Genomic DNA, 18,475 nt, shown 5'->3' with positions numbered 1-18,475 from the left:
CTTCTGTGAATGCCTGCTGTGGAAAGAACAACATCCTGTTATCTGAAGGGCAAAACATCAGACAGCATATATACTGTAAAAAAAAAATGGCCTGCTGGGCGTTGCAGTCCCACTTATAGCCCTGCACACTCATCCAGCGTCCTTCAACCTGTTGCAAAAAACTACAACTCCCAGCATGCCATTGTGAGAGTTGTGGTTTTGGCAACAGCTGGAAAGCTACAGGTTGTAGACGAGCGGCTGCCCCCTCCGCAGCTCACATAATGCTGTATTAGTGGCCGGTGACCTGACAGCTCGGCTCTAGGCTCGGGGTCGCCCCCGCCGCGAGGTCACGGGTCACCCAGGATTTTTGTTCAGTTTCCTAGTTCGTCTCCAGGGTTTTGGCGCCAACCGCTAGGTGTCGCTGTGCGCCAGTGAGCGCCCCGGTTTCGGCAGCAGCAGTGGCGGCGGCGCTGGTGGAAGGAGCAGCGTGTGAGGAGGGAGTGTGGCGGCGGCGGCAGGAGTGCACCCGAGCGTGTGTCCGCCATAACCGAGCCCCGGTGCGGGGTCACGTGTCCTCCCGCTGATTGGTGCCCGCTGATCCGTGTGTGTGAGAGAGAAGCCAGGCCGCTCGGGACAGGAAGCGAGGTGCACGCCGAGAGGCCTTCCCCTCCCACACTCCTCCTCCTCTCTGAGAGCCGCCCCGACTCACCGGGCGCCGGATACATGCGGGGGGAGCTCGCCCTCCTCTGGAGGTAAGACCCCCGGGATACACGCCGCACACTCGGGGCCCCGGGCTTGGAGTGCTGACAGGAGAGTCAGAGCCGGAGTTTGCAGTGAAGTGTGAGGCCGCACTCTGGGCCTAGCCGCCCCTCACAGCAGCTTCCGCCTGGGCCCCCCCCGAGTGAGAGGCGCGGACTGCGGGAATCCCCCGGGGCTCGCCCCTCACTCACCCCGGCCCTCCATTCAATCCTTACCGGGGAAGAAGTAACTAGTACTCCCCCCAGTCTCCCCTCCCGGTTGTTTCCCGGTCACACCCCCGGGCTGCCCCTGCACGGCTCCTCCGGTGTCCCCCCGCCCCGGTGTGCTGTTAGTCCCGGGCACCGGGTGAGTGGGGCTTTATCGGGCTGTTTTTTTGTTTCATGTTCTCTACATGGAGGTGACGTTTTGTTTTCTGACCGATAGAGGCCGCTAGAGGACCGTGCAAGCTGAAGCAGAGGAGTCATACGGCTGTATAATGGAGTTCCCTCCCCAGCAGAAGCCCTCCGATGGCAAAATCATCTACCCACCCGGGGTGAAGGACATCACCGACAAGATCACCAACGATGAGGTGGTCAAACGGCTCAAGGTGAGTGCCGCCGCTGCTCATGGGGTACGGGAAGGCTTAGCCCTGCTCTCCAGATAGGGACAGGGGGTATGCTTGTCCCACAGGACACTTTCTGCCTCTACCACATGTGATTGCAGGGTTTTTTAAGGGGCATTCCACCATAAAAAAAAAAAAATTACGATGCCCAACCCGGGTCCTCCACCGCCCATCACTTTTTCCAGCTTCTGAGACGAGAGATTGAAGCAGGACCAGTCTGCAATCTTCTCTCGTTTCTGGTGTTGTGATCCAGTGCTAGTTGCTTTCTTCAAATAATGGCACTAGAAGAGGAGCTGTGTGGGACCAGGGGGTGGACAAGTATTTATTTATTTTACCTCCCCCAACAACAGTCCCCCCCCCACCCCCCCACCCTCAATGTTTACACCATTTAAACCTGCAAAAAATATACTTAATGGCTTTGCAATATAAGAAATAAGCTAAAAAAAGGGGAATAACTTTTTCTCTTAACTGCCCTGACTTCAGTGCTCCACAATGTTAGGTGGCCCAGTAGAGAATAAACAGCACTGACTATGCATATGGGGTGCATTTTGGGGTCAACTTTGTCCCTGTTTCATGGAGCAGTGGGGGGCCCAGTGATTAGTCCCACACACATCAATTAGCTTGTATCACTGATCCCATGAACAGAGGGAAACTTCATGATTTGGAAATAACAATTTTAAGTATCTAAATTAAGGCGCTTTGTGAATCTGATGTCAGATGTCCAATCTTCATTGACACATTCACTGTACTCACAGTACTATATACATGGGGCTGATCCTGTTTGCCTTGCCACCAACTTGGTCCAGACATCAAAAAGGCGAGGCGGTATATTCTTTGGTGCACCAAAAGCATCAGAGGGGCAGATTTTTAACAAAACTTGTATGACATCCATGTACAGGTTTTATTTTTCCACAATAGTACACTAGTAAACTCAGGTGAAGAGGTAAACTCTTATGGTCAATAGAAATGTATCTTATTGGTGTAAAAAGCTGTTGCCTGCTGAGTCCTGTGACTCTTCAGTTTTTGCAAAACTACAATTCTGAGCATTCCCAGTGCGTGCTCGGAGTTGTAGGTTTGCAATGTATTTTATTTAGATGCCAAGTTTGTGTGCATCCACATGTCTTACAAAGCTGCAAAGAAGTAAAGAAGTATCTCTGTTCACAGCATAAAATTTCTTGGGTATATAATGTAAGGGAGTTTTATCTTGGCACCTGTTACACAGATCCCCCTGTGATCTCGGGCAGGAGAACAGGTTTTCAGTTTACAGTTTCATCCCATCCAATTTTTGTGAATATACCACTAAGATCGGGGGGGGTGGGGGGAGGGAATCATTCAACCTTGCTGGTGCATAAATCTCAGTGGCATCATCCATTTTGTAAACCACTGCAGGGTTGTGCTATGCAACTTGGGCAGCTCTATGCGCTAGAGGTGCGCCCGGAGCCCCCAGCGTGCCTGTTTTCCCTCTCCTCTGTGACACGGCGAGACTAGATTCTGATGGAGCCGTGTTACAGAGGGGAGGGGATATCGGTACACTGCGGGCGCTGGGCCCACCTCCAGTGTATAGAGTGGCCCGAGTTGCATATCACAAACTGGCGCATATGGGGGGAACCAGTGCCAGTTTTAAAAATGGAGCATACTGTCGAGATTTATGCAGCAGCGCCGACAAGGTAATATGAAAAAGACATTTCACGGATCTAAGTTGTGTATTTGCTTTAACACCTTTTGCCATCACATTTTCCTTTATGTTTACACCCTTAAAGGGGAACTCCAGGTAGAGGTTAAAAAATGAAACTTCTGCAGAAGCATATAGCATTACTTACCTGTCCCAGTTTTAAAACTACCAAAAATCCATTTGTTTGGGGGGGGGTTGTTCTGTATTCTGTTTCTGTCCTTCCTGGTTGAGCAATTCCCAGAATGCAATGCTTTTCCTCAGCTAATCATCACGGTCCCCCACCCATCACAATTGGTAAAATTAGTGCTGCACCTGCTTCTGGCTGTTCAGAGATGGTGAATCACTCAGGGGATTGGGGGATCCAGCCAACCCTCCTGTGACATGACGCCCTGCCCCCTGTCTGCATCATCAGCCTGTGCTCAGCAAACACACACAATGTGAGACAGAAGCATGAAAGATTTGTCTCCTAAGGGGGGAGAGCAGCAGGAGACAATGTGAACTGGCACAGGGGCCATTTTTTTCACTTCCTGGATTTCTATCAGCTACCAGCGTGGCAGAACCGCACAGATATGGAAATACATTGTATAGACACATATATATAACTTTTTGGGTATATTCACACGAACGGACTCGCAGCGAGATTCTCGCTGCGAGTCCGGCAGGTCCTGGCAGTTCCCACACACTATATACTCGCTGCGGTCATTCACTGCAGCGAGTATGTAATTCTACCGCCCTTAACCCCTTCTGCTCCCGCCTGGCTCCCCCGCTGTAAGCATACATTACCTGTCCTCGCTGCATGGGTCCGGCGTCCTGCTCTCCCTTCTGGCCAATCACTGGCTGCGGCTGGGCAACACACTGGCCGGAAGGGAGAGCAGGACGCCGGACCCGTGCAGCGAGGACAGGTAATGTATGCTTACAGCGGGGGAGCAGAAGGGGTTAAGGGCGGTAGAATTACATACTCGCTGCGGTCGTTTAGTATATAGTGTGTGGGAACTGCCAGGACCTGCCGGACTCGCAGCGAGGATCTCGCTGCGAGTCCGTTCGTGTGAATATACCCTTAATGTACTTTTAATAGAAAACAAGTTTTTCTTATCTAGCGTTTCACTTTAAGATCCAAATCTATAAATCACTTAAAGGGATGTTCCAGCATCATCCATTTCCTACGTTCCTGGTGCCTTGGTAAAAATAGAAAACAAGTCACTTGTATCTCCTGTATCTCCTGTTCCATCAGCATGCGGGCTCCTGTTGGTTTTTTGCTTATTTCTACAGGCCCTATTACACCAAGTGGTTTTTGGCCGATAATCGCTTGGTGTAATAGCTCCTGTTCAAAGGCAACGACCAGCTGACATGCACAACGTCGGCTGATCCTTGGCCACCGCCGCTATCTCCTATGGGCTTTAGATTGTCCGGGCAGCCTCTGCGGCTCTCCTGCTCTGACCTGCTCACTGTTCGCACGTGTAATAGTGCGGGGAGCGAGGGAGCGTTGATGTGAAAGGTCGGCGCTCGCTTGCATCTTACCTTCAGCCTGTGTAATAAGGGCTTATTTTAGAACCAAGCGCTTACTACTGTGGTATCTCACCTTGGTCAGTGATTGTCTGAACATCCAGGTCCTGCTGAGACTGCTTGTCTGAACTATAGAAAAGTTGTGACCCGTGTGTGTAGATAAACATATCTACAGTGTAAAGAAACACAACTATTCCATGCCATTAAGTTATAATTAACTGCAACGGAAAGGACGACACTTCTCGGTCAGGCTGGCTCTGCTTATTGATATCCGCCTTGTGTCTGAGCTGTTTCTTTTGTTTTGAGTGTCTATATATTTTTATGGTTGTCATTTAAAGATTTATTTTACTTCTGGACTTTGTTTTCTCAGGATCATGGTAACTCTGCTTTCCTGATTTTCTCCCCCTTGATTATTGGTGAACTGCTTATGTTTTCTTTAGGCTACGTTCACACAACGCAGCGATGATTTGACTTATTTGCAGTTTGGCTTAGGATTTTCCAAAATCCAAAAACGTCAGTGTTAATGCAGTTTTGCAAATTACAATTAAACCTCAGCGTTTTGCCATAATTTTGAAATATCGCAACAGAACAGCACTGTGTGAATTCAACCTTTAGAGTCTTTGATCTCATTGACATCAGTTACATTAGCGTCTTCAGTGTGTGGCTATGTAGATACTAGCTTTATGGAGTGGGAGTATTTGGATGAGAACATTGATTTAGAAAATGATATGCTTGTTTGATCAAGTGTTAAGTTTTTGCTTCTTTAATAAATTTTGGACTATTTAAGATTACTTTTACACAGCAGTGTTTAAGTCAGTATCCTGCTTAAAGGGCATAGGTCACCTAAATTTTCGTCTTCTGATTAGAGTCAGATACTAAAACTTATTCTGATCTGTTTTTATTTTCTGACTTTTTTCCCCCACATTTTGTACATTATGGGGGCTGCCATATTGCCTCTTCTGTACTTACAGGTATTATGTACATGCTTTACAGCAAGACTCATGGACAAAAGACAGACTCTGTCCCCCTAAGATGAATGTGAACCATCATTGAGCGTGCTCTGTGACCTTTGAAAAGGTCATTCCACAGGGAGCAGCTATTGTCTTGTACTGATGCTATCTACCTACTGGTGTCACATGTTGCTGCAGTGTTGTACAGATCACTTTACAGCAGCCTCCCCTTATTACCACAGACACAACAGAAAGCCTCAGCTTAGTTTTATGCCCCTATTCCACTGGTCGTCAGAGGAGCAAACGAGCGCTCTCAGCGCTCGTTTGCTCCTCGTTCCCCGCTCACTGCCGCCGCTATTCAGCGCGGCTGCAGCGAGCGGGAGGGGCGGCGGGAAGCTGCGGGGGGGCTGCCCGGAGGATCGCTAGATCGTCCGGGCAGCCCATAGGATATAGCAGCATCTGCTGCCGACGCTCCTATTCAACGGAGCGACGTCAGCAGATCGCTGCTATATCAGTCGCTTGTTTTTCAACATGTTGAAAAAGAAGCGACTGCAACGATCAGCCGACATGAACGATGTCGGCTGATCGTTGCACTCTATTCCACGGGACGATTATCGTCCGTAGCGGCCGATATCGGCCGAATACAAACGATAATCGTTCCGTGGAATAGGGCCTTAAGCTACAGTGGTGAGAATGAAACCTGTAAAATCTCAGGATTATTTTAAAAGTACAGTATAGATAGAAAAATGGAAAAGTAGGGGAAAAGTCACCAAAAATTCTTTAAAAATAAATTTAACATAAAAACATTTAAACAATGTAATTTTCTGATGACACACTCCCTTTAAGTTTTTAGTCAAAACTGGGAGTGGAACATAATCAGAGAAAAACTATAATGTCCAAGATTTGCATCTCCTGTGCTTTAGGCCCACATGTAATGTTGGAATACCAATACTGACCCATATACTTTCATGTGAAAGGTAGTGCACCACCACCAAGGACTTATTCAGTCCAAATGACACCCTTTTTTCCCTCTTCCAAACTTAACTTTTAAAAAACGTTTACACTTTATGCCGAATTTTTAAAACCCCATGAGTTGCAGTCTGTTGACTTGTATACCTCACTTATGCTGTTTGTCTGCTGGCCAGCGCTACCTATTGCTTATCAGTCATTGTATCTGTATAGACTCTCAGACTAGCTGCCTGATGCCTTTAAAATCCTAACTCTCCACCCGACGGTTCTCTTGCTTCCTGAGGCATTAGCCTGGTATTTGACTGGCATTGTGGCTTCACATGGGACCTTCTCATAGCTGAGTTCAGGATGACCCAGTAATGTGTAGTATATTTTGTAAATCTGGCAGCATCCCAGTTGCCTCTGAGTGCATCATCATAATATTCAGGTCATCCATAAAGCAATAAAACCAAAAGGATCGAGTCTTTTCTTACAGGCTGTTTATAAAAGTAATCGGTCATCTGCAATTCACTTTTCAAACTGCTTATAGAATATGGAGCCACACGGTACCTTTCTATATATCTGTCTGTGTTCCCATAACATAGAAAAATACAAAGTGCCAGAGAGGCTTTCCCAAGCCCCAGAATTGCTTCAAGCTAGAATGCCTCCTCACTCCCCCTTCCATGCCTGAGCAAGCGCTTCCAGCTCTGTCAGTCCAGCAGGGACCGAGATGGAAGGGAAGTGATGAGACATTTCTAGCTTGCAGCAATTCACATTGCATTTTTCAACATTCTGGAAGCAGCGATCGATGTATGAAAGGTTCCATATGTCTCCTTGATCTAACAATGTCAGCAGTTCAGGTGTGAATTACAGCTGATGGATTCTCTTAAACTAAGTCTAAAGGGTCATTTACATGTTCCATGCACAGTCTGTATATAACAGGGATGGGGAACCTTCGGCCCTCCAGCTGACGCAAAACTACAATTCCCATCGTGCCTGCACAGCCAAACTGTGGAATGTGTATGTTCCCCATAGGGTTTGTGTTTTACAAGAGAGTTGAAAAACTGCCCACCCTGCATGGACCTTACAAGGTTGGAAATCTGCTGCTGCTCGGGCCTGTGGCTATATGTAGTTTATATGAGGGCTGGGAGAACAGTAAATCTCTTACATTGTTTGGCTTAGCAGTGTTATATTTGTTGTGTTATGTAAACTGTTTACATGTGAAGAATATCACCTTTGGGATCTGTATTGAGATGCCTGGTGATCTGATCTGTTACCATTTCCGGTCTGTGTATGCTTCCACTGTATCCCATATAACAACCTTCCTTAGTATGAATTAATAGATTAATAGTAGGTTCCCAGGATACTCTTTGGCTTTGTTCATAATGGATCTATAATGGACTCCAGTGACTTATAATTATTGTTGAATACAGAATAGTGCTACAGATGAACCACCTAAAATGCAGGTACCCCTAAGGGATATAGAGCATTAGAGACTTGAAGAGTCCTAGTTAAATGTTTTTATACATTAGGCATTTTCTGTTTTCTTTTAACTGTTCTAAAGATAGAATGAAGCAGAGGAACATGGTAAGAGTAAAATTGTTCTCCGATTATTTAGACTTGACTCTAAATGGGGGTCTATGTAAGGGCAAAGGGGTCATACTGCTGGGACTCCAGCGAACTCCAGGTAAGGTCTTGAAATTCCCATTGGAAGAGAGCTGCCGCCACCTCAGAGACGGACTTGTCTTGGCCCACTCGGCCAATCGCTGTCCTGTCTGAGACAGAGCAGGCTGTCGCTGCCGAGAAGTGGCTGCTGTCAGTGGAGGAGCCAGAGACACTGCAGGAGGGCACTGGGGAAGCATGGTTAGTTGGTAAGCAGTAAGATGTTTTTTATTTGGGAGATTATATATGCATAAGTACCCCTTTAATAGGGCTTGTGAACAAAGCCTTACTTAGCTTCCTGGCAAACCTGGTTGACACAATATAACCACTGTAATATTTATCATATTCTAGAACTGTGTTCCCTTAGGTGTCAGGGCATGATTTGAGTAGTTTTTCAATATGTTGTTGCAAAACTACAAGAGTAATGCTGGGTTCACACTGTTTTTGCAATCACTTTTGTGTCCGTTAAAAAAGCGGATCCTCTTTGATCCTTTTTTTTTTTTTTTTTTTTTTTTAAGATTAAAGTCAATGGAAAATCTGATCAAAACGGATGCACACAAAGGCATCCCATTTTTTATTTTTTTTTCATCCATTTTTCATCTTTTTTGCAAAAAACGGATTGCAAAGTAGTGTGAACCCTGCCTTACGGCCCTGATTTGCTAAATTAGACAGTGCAAACCTCAAGTATACAGATAAATTTGGTGTATCAGGTTGGCTGATAGATCTGGTATATCAGGAAGACTGCCTCTTTTTAAAGTCAAAATAGTTGGTGCAAACTTAGACAAGATTCACACGTAACGGATCCACAGTGGATTTCACACTGAATTAGCAGCGAAATCTGATTCGGATCCCTTGTCTGCGATTGACAATGAGAAGACATACTCGCAGCAGGATTGATATCCCGCTGCGAGTATGTTAGTGACAACCCCCTTAACCCCCTGCTGGCTGGAGCATATATTACCTGCTCCACACTGGCTTGCTTCGGGGGTTCCCAGGGTGTTTTACCATGCCTCGAGTCCAGTCAACTTTTAACTAGATGGTTAGAAATAAATGTACACATCCGAAACATTGCTGATAAACTTTAAGCGGACCACATTGATGTAGATCATAAACGCATCCGCACAGCCTGGTTTTCATTATGCTGGCCCAGAAGCAAGTGAGTGGTGACAACCATTGCCCTTTGTAAGTAAGGCTTTAGGAAACAAATTAAGAAAGTACTGTGAAAATTTTCTATACAAAAAATATAGATTATTCTCATGAGAATCCTATTCACAACATGTGGGAAAAAATCCATATATATCTTAGGGCTTGCTGTGGAAATTAAACTTTTCTCTGGTCAGTTCTAGTTGGACTCCTGGCCAGCTTGGCAAGCTGTCTCTCACCAAGGTCTGATCCAAGTCTCCCATGTCTGTTGTGCAGGGGGCTTCCTGGCAGAGCATTTAGTAGGGTAAAGAAAAGGATCAGACTCGTCCTGTCATCCTCAGTTAGCAGAGCTTGGCTGTCTGCTAAGCCCCAAAACGTTAGATTGCAGAATGATTTGACGTTTGCCAAAAAAAAAAAAATATATATATATATATATATATATACTGTCCAGCTTTAAACCGCATTGCTGTGTTTTTGTTGTTACTGCAGCAGGCTGATGTTTCGTAGTACAGAACAACATTTTATACCCCGTTACCCCAAAAATGACATCCCCTGAAAATAAGACCTGGTAGAGGTTTTGCTGTATTGCTAAATTTAAGGCCTCCCCCGAAAGTAAAATCGAAAGTTTGTTTGCAAGTATGCCCGCTGAACAGAACACCAGGGCATGTAGCTGTGGCTTTTTTTTTTTTTTTTTAAGCCCACTGCAGTTGTCCCCTACTTTCACTGCCTGTTGCAGAGCAGCTGCACGCAAGACATGAAGATTGTCACTTGCCTCCAACACCCGACGTTTCCTTCTGCAGCCGTCACTTCTAAATGTGCAGGCAAGGCATCCAAAGGCCCATCGCCTGCTGCCATCCCCATTGTCCCATCGCCTGCTGCCATCCCCATTGTCCCATCGCCTGCTGCCATCCCCATTGTCCCATCGCCTGCTGCCATCCCCATTGTCCCCTACTGCTAAGTGTAGATCTGCACACGGTGTGCAGTTATCCCTACCCTGTACGCTCTGTCCCTGCTGTGCATGTTACATGTGAATTATTCTTTATGGAAAAATGACATCCCCTGAAAATAAGACCTAGCACATCTTTGGGAGCAAAAATTAATGTAAGACTGTCTTATCGGGGGAAACGCAGGAGATTTAGTGATGACAGTTCTGTAGTTTTTGCTTTCAGTGTGGAAAACTATTTCTTTAAGAACTGCCATGTAAAAACATCAATTTATATATTATCATTCATATAACTTTTTTTAAAGCGAATGTACCATAGGCTGCATTGCTTTTAAGACGTGGCTCCATCGGTTCTAATGGGAGCCATGTCACAAAGGGGAGGGAGGTTTTGTCATTCTGGGGGCGGGTGGGCCTTCCTCCATAGCTTCGTGCCGATGCGCGGGAACCGGATTGTGGTTAAAAAAAAAAAACTGCGGCACCAGCATCCTCGCGCTGGTCTATTGATGTTAAAATCCTAAAGCGATGTACCTTTATATTGATTTGCTAGTTTAAGTCTTCCTATTATAGCAGAGCGAGCTGTAGTTTTTCTTGGCATCACTTTGCTGACACATGCAGGATTTGTTACTAGAAATTTGACTCAAGTTCTAGGCTTGGAGCCATTGATTTTTTTTTTTTTTTTTTTTTTTTTTTAACTTTACAATTTTGCTAACCAAAAATCTCATTTTTACACTTTTTACTACTGAGCTAGAACTTATTAGGTCCAGAACTACAGCACTGCCAGTTACCCTCTGGATAACAAACTTATCACTGTCAGATGTGTAATACACTTACATGGGCACTGTCACCAAAATAACTCTTCATCTGTCTGTTTTGATCCACTACTTTTCCAGTTAGAGGACTGCCATGCCTGTTCTACATCCGCATGACATCACTTCAGGTGTGTTCTCCTCTGTCATCTTGCTGTTCATTATTAATGTTGTAGAGGTAAGCTGCCATGCACATCTATGAAGCTTTGACATAACACTTGCAGCTGCTATGTTGCTGTTGGTTCAGTAATGAATATTGCAGGTTTAGTTATTGGTGGTGAGCTGTAGATGTAGAACCCAGTAAGCAGCTGTGTAGCACCACAACAGAAGCAAAGAGGATTGTTTTGAGACAGTTCTGGGAAGAAGTTCAGAGATTCTTTAGGCTGGGTTCACATATAGTATTTGGTCACGGTTTTAGACAAAACCTGGAATAAGTCCAAAATACAGAAAAAGGGGCAAATCTTTCTATTGTAGTTTTTCTGTGTCTGTTCCACTTGACGCCTTGGAACAGGACCCTTTGTGGTGGTAACTACATGAAAATATATTTTTCATGTGTTCTTTACATACTTTTGTAAGCGATCTGTACTTACTGCAGTTTATAGTCTGCATATATAATAATCTGTTGCCAAACTGTTCTGTGCATGTCCGAGGGGGCATAGAGGGATTATGTTTTGTTCGTACACATCAATAACACTTGTATATGGACACCTCATTGCCTTACAGGTTGGTTTTACTGTCAGTGAGGTATGTTTAGGATATCATAAAATAAGTAGAATTTAGCAAATATGTATGGTATTCTATGCAGAAGTGTTGATCACTTACAGTTCTTGGTGTCTGGCCGTAGGTGCCTAAAGTGATTGCTTCAGCCGCTTGTAGTAGAGAGCAGTGAACAAGGAAGTTAAGATGCAATAAATGTAGTTGGGCTATGTTCCCAATGCAGGATTTTTCTTTCTGCTGTAAACATACATGGCAGAAATCCAGCGCATACGCTAGGAGTACTTCTGCATATGTCGCCGTTTTTACTACATTCTTTGACATTGGTCCTGTTCAGCTATACCAATTCACAATTGTGTGTTCTGTGCTCAAAAACACACAAAGGGGAAAGGTCTCTTATGCGTACTTAATTGAAATCTGTGGGGAAAAAAATAAATTAAAAAAAGCACAGCAGTTTACAGTGTGACCTATTATGACATGACCTTGAATGTTAAATGCTCTTCGAATATACAATTGTACTGGGGCAGAAATTTCCTGCTTCTTTAGGCTAGGTTCACACTGCTTTTTTGCAAAAAAACGGATGCATTTGTGTGCATCCGTTTTTTCATTGACTTCCATTGTAAGAAAAAAAAAAAGGATCTAAACGGATCTTTTTTTTTTTTTTTTTTCTTTTTTTTTTTTTTTTTTTTTGCGGACACTAATTTTGTGTCCGTTAAGAAAAAAATGCTCCGTTTTGATCATTTTTTTTTTTTTTTTTTTTTTTTTTTTAATGGAAGTCAATGGAAAAACAGATGCACACAAATACATCCGCTTTTTGCAAAAAAAAAAACGGATGAAAAAAAACGTATTGCAAAAACGCATGGTGAACGTAGCCTTACTGGAATAATAGAGTGGTTCTTTGTTGCACATTTGTCAGTGTAAAGATTGCATGCTATTTAAGGCTGGGTTCACACTACGTATATTTCAGTCAGTATTGTGGTCCTCATATTGCAACCAAAACCAGGAGTGGATTAAAAACACAAAGGATCTGTTCACACAATGATGAAATTGAGTGGATGGCCGCCATATAACAGTAAATAACTTCCATTATTTCAATATAACAGCCGTTGTTTTAAAATAACAGCAAATTGAGAAATTTAGTCTTCACAGTTGAGAAATTTAGTCTTCACAGTCAGAGGGGAGGGTACTCTATGCCAAATCGTAGAGTTTATTTTTTGTCTTCACAGCTGGCAGTTTTGGTTAAAAATCTGAGTAATTCACTTAGTTGTTATTTGAGATTAAAATACAAGGCACACAGTATATTTGAATTATTAGAATCTGGGAGGCTGAACTCAAATCATCCTCCCGACTGCACAATAGAGCACTTAATGGTGTTGGTGTGGAAGTCATTGAAAGGTTTATGCAACATAGGTGGGCATCTGTTATGTACCCCAATTTGGGATAATAGTAATTTTCCGGAGTTTGAGAAAATTCAAAATAAACAATTTTGGGTAGATAAAGGTCTTATAAGGGTGGCACAGTTATTTCACCAGGGGAAAGTTCGTAGTTTTAGTGAGGTGGCCGTAGAATTCCGGCTTGAGCACAAGCATGTCTTTTATTATTTGCAGCTGGCTCACGCAGCGAGCCGGTCTGTAAACAAAAGTTTGTTTAGTTTATCTCAGAATACAGTTATGCACACCTTAATGGGAATGGGGGATATGAGAAGGGGTGTATCGCTTATCTATAAACGTATGGTATTGGATATTAAAAAAGGCAGACTTTAGTTGTCGCTCTAAGTGGCAAGAGAATTGGGGGGTGATTTCGGATGAGAGCTGGGATAATATTGTTCAGAATATTGGTAAGGTTTCATTATGCGAGGAGCATAAAATAACCCAGTTTAGGATCCTACACAGGAGCTATTACTCCCCTGCGCAGATGTATAAAATGCAGCTTAGGGAGACTTCATGTTGTCAGCGTTGTACTAATTCTGAGGCAGATATAGCCCATATGTTTTGGGATTGTCCAGTAATTCAAAGATTTTGGAATGAGGTAGCAAGGAGTTTAGATACAAAGCTGGGTTATAATTTACCTTTAACTCCTTATATAGCCATTTTGGGTGCAACTCCTATACTATCTGAGCGTGATGATGCCATATTAGTTTTAAGAACTCTATTCTATGCCAGACTAACGATTTTGAGAAATTGGGTGAATGTTGACTCGCCGTCAGCGAAAGAATGGGTAAACGTAGTCTCGAAAATAAAGAAAAATGAGCAGGTCTGGTATACTAGAAAAGGAATAAAGGGAGAAAGGACTTACTTACGGGTCTGGCAGAAATGGTAGGTGTTTTTTTTTTTTTTTTTTTTCCTTTTTTTCTCTCACGAGCCAGGGTGGGGGTAAGTGTGGGTTTGGGAAGGGGAGGGTCTTAACAATAATCATAATGTAGTAATGTTTATTACTCATTGTTTATATTTGTGCAATCTATGTATTTATTTGTGAAAATAAAAAGGAAAAAAAATAAATAAATAACAGCAGATATTTGCCATTATATGGCGGCCATCCACTCAATTTCAACATTGCGTGAACAGAGCCTTTCTGTGTTTTTAATCCACTCCTGGTTTTGGTTGCAATATGAGGACCACAATACTGACTGAAATATACGTAGTGTGAACCCAGCCTAAAGGTTATTCCCGGTTCCCAAAGTTATCACCTATCCACTGGACTGAAGGTGACAAGGTGATCATTTGGAGTCCGACTGTGCAGACCCAGACAGATTATGAGAACTGGGGGAAAGTCTGCACCTGAATGAATGAAAAAAAAATTACACACTGCACATGTGTGGCAAGCACTCCATTTGTTCCTTGTGTAACGCCTTGTGTTCAGGGCCCCATAGAGAATGAATGGAGTGCTGGCTGAGCACATGCAGAGTGCACCATTTTCTCAGGCATACAGTTTCCCCTGGTTCTTGTGCTCTGTGGGAGGTCCCAGTAGTAGAACAGTCATTTTGTTATACTTGATCCTGTGAGAGTCATAATATGCTGCCATATGTAAGGGAGGCATATTACATGGACAGCACCTTTCTCCTGTTAGCCAAAAAAAATTCTATCTCTATATATAATATATTTGTTATTTAGATAGTTTGGCAGAGTCATTGCAAAAATGTCTGCGGCTGAAAATCAGTTCCATACATCTGAATGAGACTTATATTGCAGCAGTTGCATGGTTTTCATCAAGACCCATTCAGACCAATGAGACGGCCTTGGAATTTCTGCATCAATTCAAATTTTATTTATGCAAAACAAACTCCACAAAAACTGCATCATGGGAGATAAAAACTTTTTTTAATGGTCTTTTCTGGGCTAAAATTGCATATAGTAAGCCTTAGGCAGCATGCACACATCCATGATATACAGGCTGCAGGCTCACTGTACCATGGATTGCACTCTTGATCTCTTATGTAACTCTCATAGCCTCATATTTTCTTAGGATGCTAGAAGATCTGAAACAGTTAAAGCTCTGTGCTCCTGTATAGACACAGCCGTGTCGGTTCAGCAGCAAAGAACCTTAGCTGTTTTGGGGATGACGGTTCCGTAGGAGGTCATGAGTTCAGTCACGGACGTGTGCATGTCGCCTGAAGTTGTTGAGGCTCATTTGGAAAAGTTTACAAAAAACAGTACAGAGCAAAAGTGAAGTGCTCTCCTGGCGATTAGTCTGCAGCTTTCATCAGTCAGTCCTGAGCCCTCGCCAAACGGCCATGTGTTATGCATGTTCTATTAATTTGAAGGATGTTATTAAAGTTTTATGGCTATATCTTATGTTTCTCCATAGTCTGAAAGATATGTACTAGCTTTTTGTGTTTGTAATCACCATTTTGCTACGTAAGTTGTTTGTCATGCTCAGCTTATGAACAGATAGATGGAAGGAGGCTTTCTGTGGTGTTGATTCACAATTTTAATTCAGAACTATAGAGAAGTAAATTGGGGGGGGGGGATGCATAATAGAGTACCTGTCTTCAAAAATAATTTTTGACATGTCATCAGACATAAGTGCTTGGTTGAAACATTGCCACTGTTTTTAGACATGCAATAAAGCTTTAAACTTTTCCAATAGCATTCAGCATCTAACAATTCAGCTAAAGTCATTAAAGGGGTTGGCCGCTTTATAGTAAAATAGGTCAGTGTACAGTATTAGTAAGTATACTCACTGTATATACTGACAGCAGCTCCCTGTGTACCTCATACAGCTAAAATCAGACTCCCCTCATCCAGGCTGGTCTGCCCTGCTCTGTGGTGAGTCTGTCCATAAGATGGCTGACATGGAGGAGCATGTGACCATGTCCCGCCCCTAAGTGTGGAACATTGACCCTGTATATACCTATGGTGTACACTAGGGGGCGGGGCGGGGCATGGTCACATGCTCCTCCATGTCAGCCATCTTATGGTCAGATTTGCCACAGAGCAGGACAGCCAAGCTTGGAGGAGGGGAGTCTGATATTAGCTCTATGAGGTACACAGGGAGCTGCTGTCAGTAAGTACACTTAGTATAGATAGTAATCCACCGGTTCCAAAATATGGAAATAAGGACAAGGTAGTCTTGAGTAATTAATTGCAAGTGCTTTTGTGCATCATTTATTGCGTAACAATGGTGAACACAGACATATCCCGACGTTTCGGTGAATGCACCTTTCTCAAGGAGTCTGGTAGTAGATGTCAACAAGGATAGGAGATGGAGCTGTACTGGCAAGGCTGCGCCCTGGAAGAGCGGATCCGGGCGAGATGTAGGGTTCCACACTGTATGTGAGGGATGAGGCACCGGATGGTGAAGCCAGGCGTTGGTGCGGTGAGGAGCTGGCGGTTCTGTCATCACCCCGCGACTTAGCTTCGCAGAACCGCCAGCTCCTCACCGCACCAACGCCTGGCTTCACCATCCGGTGCCTCATCCCTCACATACAGTGTGGAACCCTACATCTCGCCCGGATCCGCTCTTCCAGGGCGCAGCCTTGCCAGTACAGCTCCATCTCCTATCCCTGTTGACATCTACTACCAGACTCCTTGAGAAAGGTGCATTCACCGAAACGTCGGGATATGTCTGTGTTCACCATTGTTACGCAATAAATGATGCACAAAAGCACTTGCAATTAATTACTCAAGACTACCTTGTCCTTATTTCCATATTTTGGAACCGGTGGATTACTATCTATACTAGATTTACTCCTTTCCACCTCTATACCTTACTGAGTGATACTCCTTCCTCTTACAATTGAGTAAGTACACTTAGTTATAATGTACACTGAGTAATTTTACTCTAAAGTGGCCAACCCCTTTAAATACAGCAGGTCTCATTGCTGACACTCTGTGATCAGGAGAGAGTGCAGAGGCAGTGCCATACACCCCTTGGCCATATCTCCATAATGGCTTGTTCAGACCATGTAAGTCTAAGGGCCCATTTACACAGAAAGATTATCTGACAGATTATCTGCTAAAGATTTAAAGTCAAAGCCAGAAACAGACTATAAGCAGAGATCAGGTCATAAAGGAAAGCCTGAGATTTTTCCTCTTTTCAAATTCATTCCTGGCTTTGGCCTCAAATCTTTGGCAGATAATCTGTCAGATAATCTTTCTGTGTAAATGGACCCTAATGCTACGTTTACACGGCGCGATTATCGGGCAAATTTTTGCGATAACGATAGAATTTGAACAATAATCGTACGTGTAAACACGGCGAACGATCGAAAAATTGTTCATTTTGATCTTTTAACATGTTCTTAAATAGTCCGCAAAAAATTCGCCGATCGTTCCATGTAAACAGTCGTTCACTTATTTTACCTATGTGTGAGATAGGCTTAAGCGATCGCAAAGCAAATTTTCTGTACGATATATCGTTCCATCTATATGCTGGTCGTTATAAAAAAAAAAAAAATCGTTACTTCGAAATCGTTAATTGTACGATCGGTCGAATTATCGCTCCGTGTAAACGTAGCATAAGACTATATGGTTGGAATTAGTGGCAGGCTGGGAAGTGGATTGTGCTGCTGTGTCCTCTCCGCTGCTATATATCCTTATCATGACTGATCTCAACAGTGATGATGTGTCAAGATATTTTTGATGACTGATACTTTTTAAAGCCTGTGCTAGGCGCGGACTGGTGAGATTCAGATTAAGGCTGTGTTCACACTATGTACAAACAGCTGTATGACACATATCGGCCGGATGAACGTTTAAAACAATGGCCGTTGTGTTACATGTTGTTCCAGCCAATAATGCATTATCGGCTGGATGAACATTACTTTAAAATCATTGTGATCCAGCCGCCATATGGGTGGACTGAGAATTGAGCATTGATTCTCAGTCACAGTAAGCCCACAAGACAGCCAGTTATTTCCACAGCCGTATTGAACACTGTACACTGTGTGAACGTCGGCCGTTGTCTCAATTGATTTCAATGATCATTTTTTTAAATGACCAGAACGGTCGTTTTAACAACGGCTGTTGTCATAAAAAAATACGCTGAACATATGTCTGTGAACATAGCCTAAGGCCCCGTTCCCACTGAGGAAAGGTAGCGGAATTCCGCAACGGAATTGTCCGCCGCGGAATGCCGTTAGCCTCCCACTCATAATGGGAGTCTATGGGAGGCGCCCGCTCCTGCTCTGTACGTGCTGAAGAATGAACATGTTCATTCTTCAGTGCGGACAGGGCAGGAGCATGCGACTCCCATTATGAGCGGGAGGCTAACGGCATTCCGCGGCGGACAATTCCATCGCGGAATTCCGCTACCTTTCCTCAGTGGGAACGGGGCCTAAAGCCGCACTTGATAATT

General features: G+C 43.9%; 1 protein-coding gene across 3 annotated transcripts in view; it reads left to right on the top strand.

The window, feature by feature from the left end:
- Nucleotides 1-256: 256 nt before the first annotated feature.
- PDS5A (PDS5 cohesin associated factor A) overlaps nt 257-18,475 on the top strand; it is a 54,547-nt gene continuing 36,328 nt past the window's right edge. For 2 of the 3 annotated variants that reach the window (XM_069977544.1, XM_069977543.1), the window contains exons 1-2: nt 257-731; nt 1,162-1,324. In XM_069977544.1, the coding sequence (XP_069833645.1) occupies nt 1,214-1,324 (111 nt within the window). In that variant the 5' untranslated portion in view covers nt 257-731; nt 1,162-1,213. The remainder of the gene's footprint in view (nt 732-1,161; nt 1,325-18,475) is intronic. The other variant, XM_069977545.1, reaches the window with a different exon arrangement.

Source organism: Dendropsophus ebraccatus, chromosome 7 (assembly GCF_027789765.1).
Source record: "Dendropsophus ebraccatus isolate aDenEbr1 chromosome 7, aDenEbr1.pat, whole genome shotgun sequence".
NCBI classification, from domain to species: domain Eukaryota; kingdom Metazoa; phylum Chordata; class Amphibia; order Anura; family Hylidae; genus Dendropsophus; species Dendropsophus ebraccatus.
Note: the sequence above shows the minus strand (reverse complement) of the source record. Positions and strands in the feature narration are given on the sequence as shown.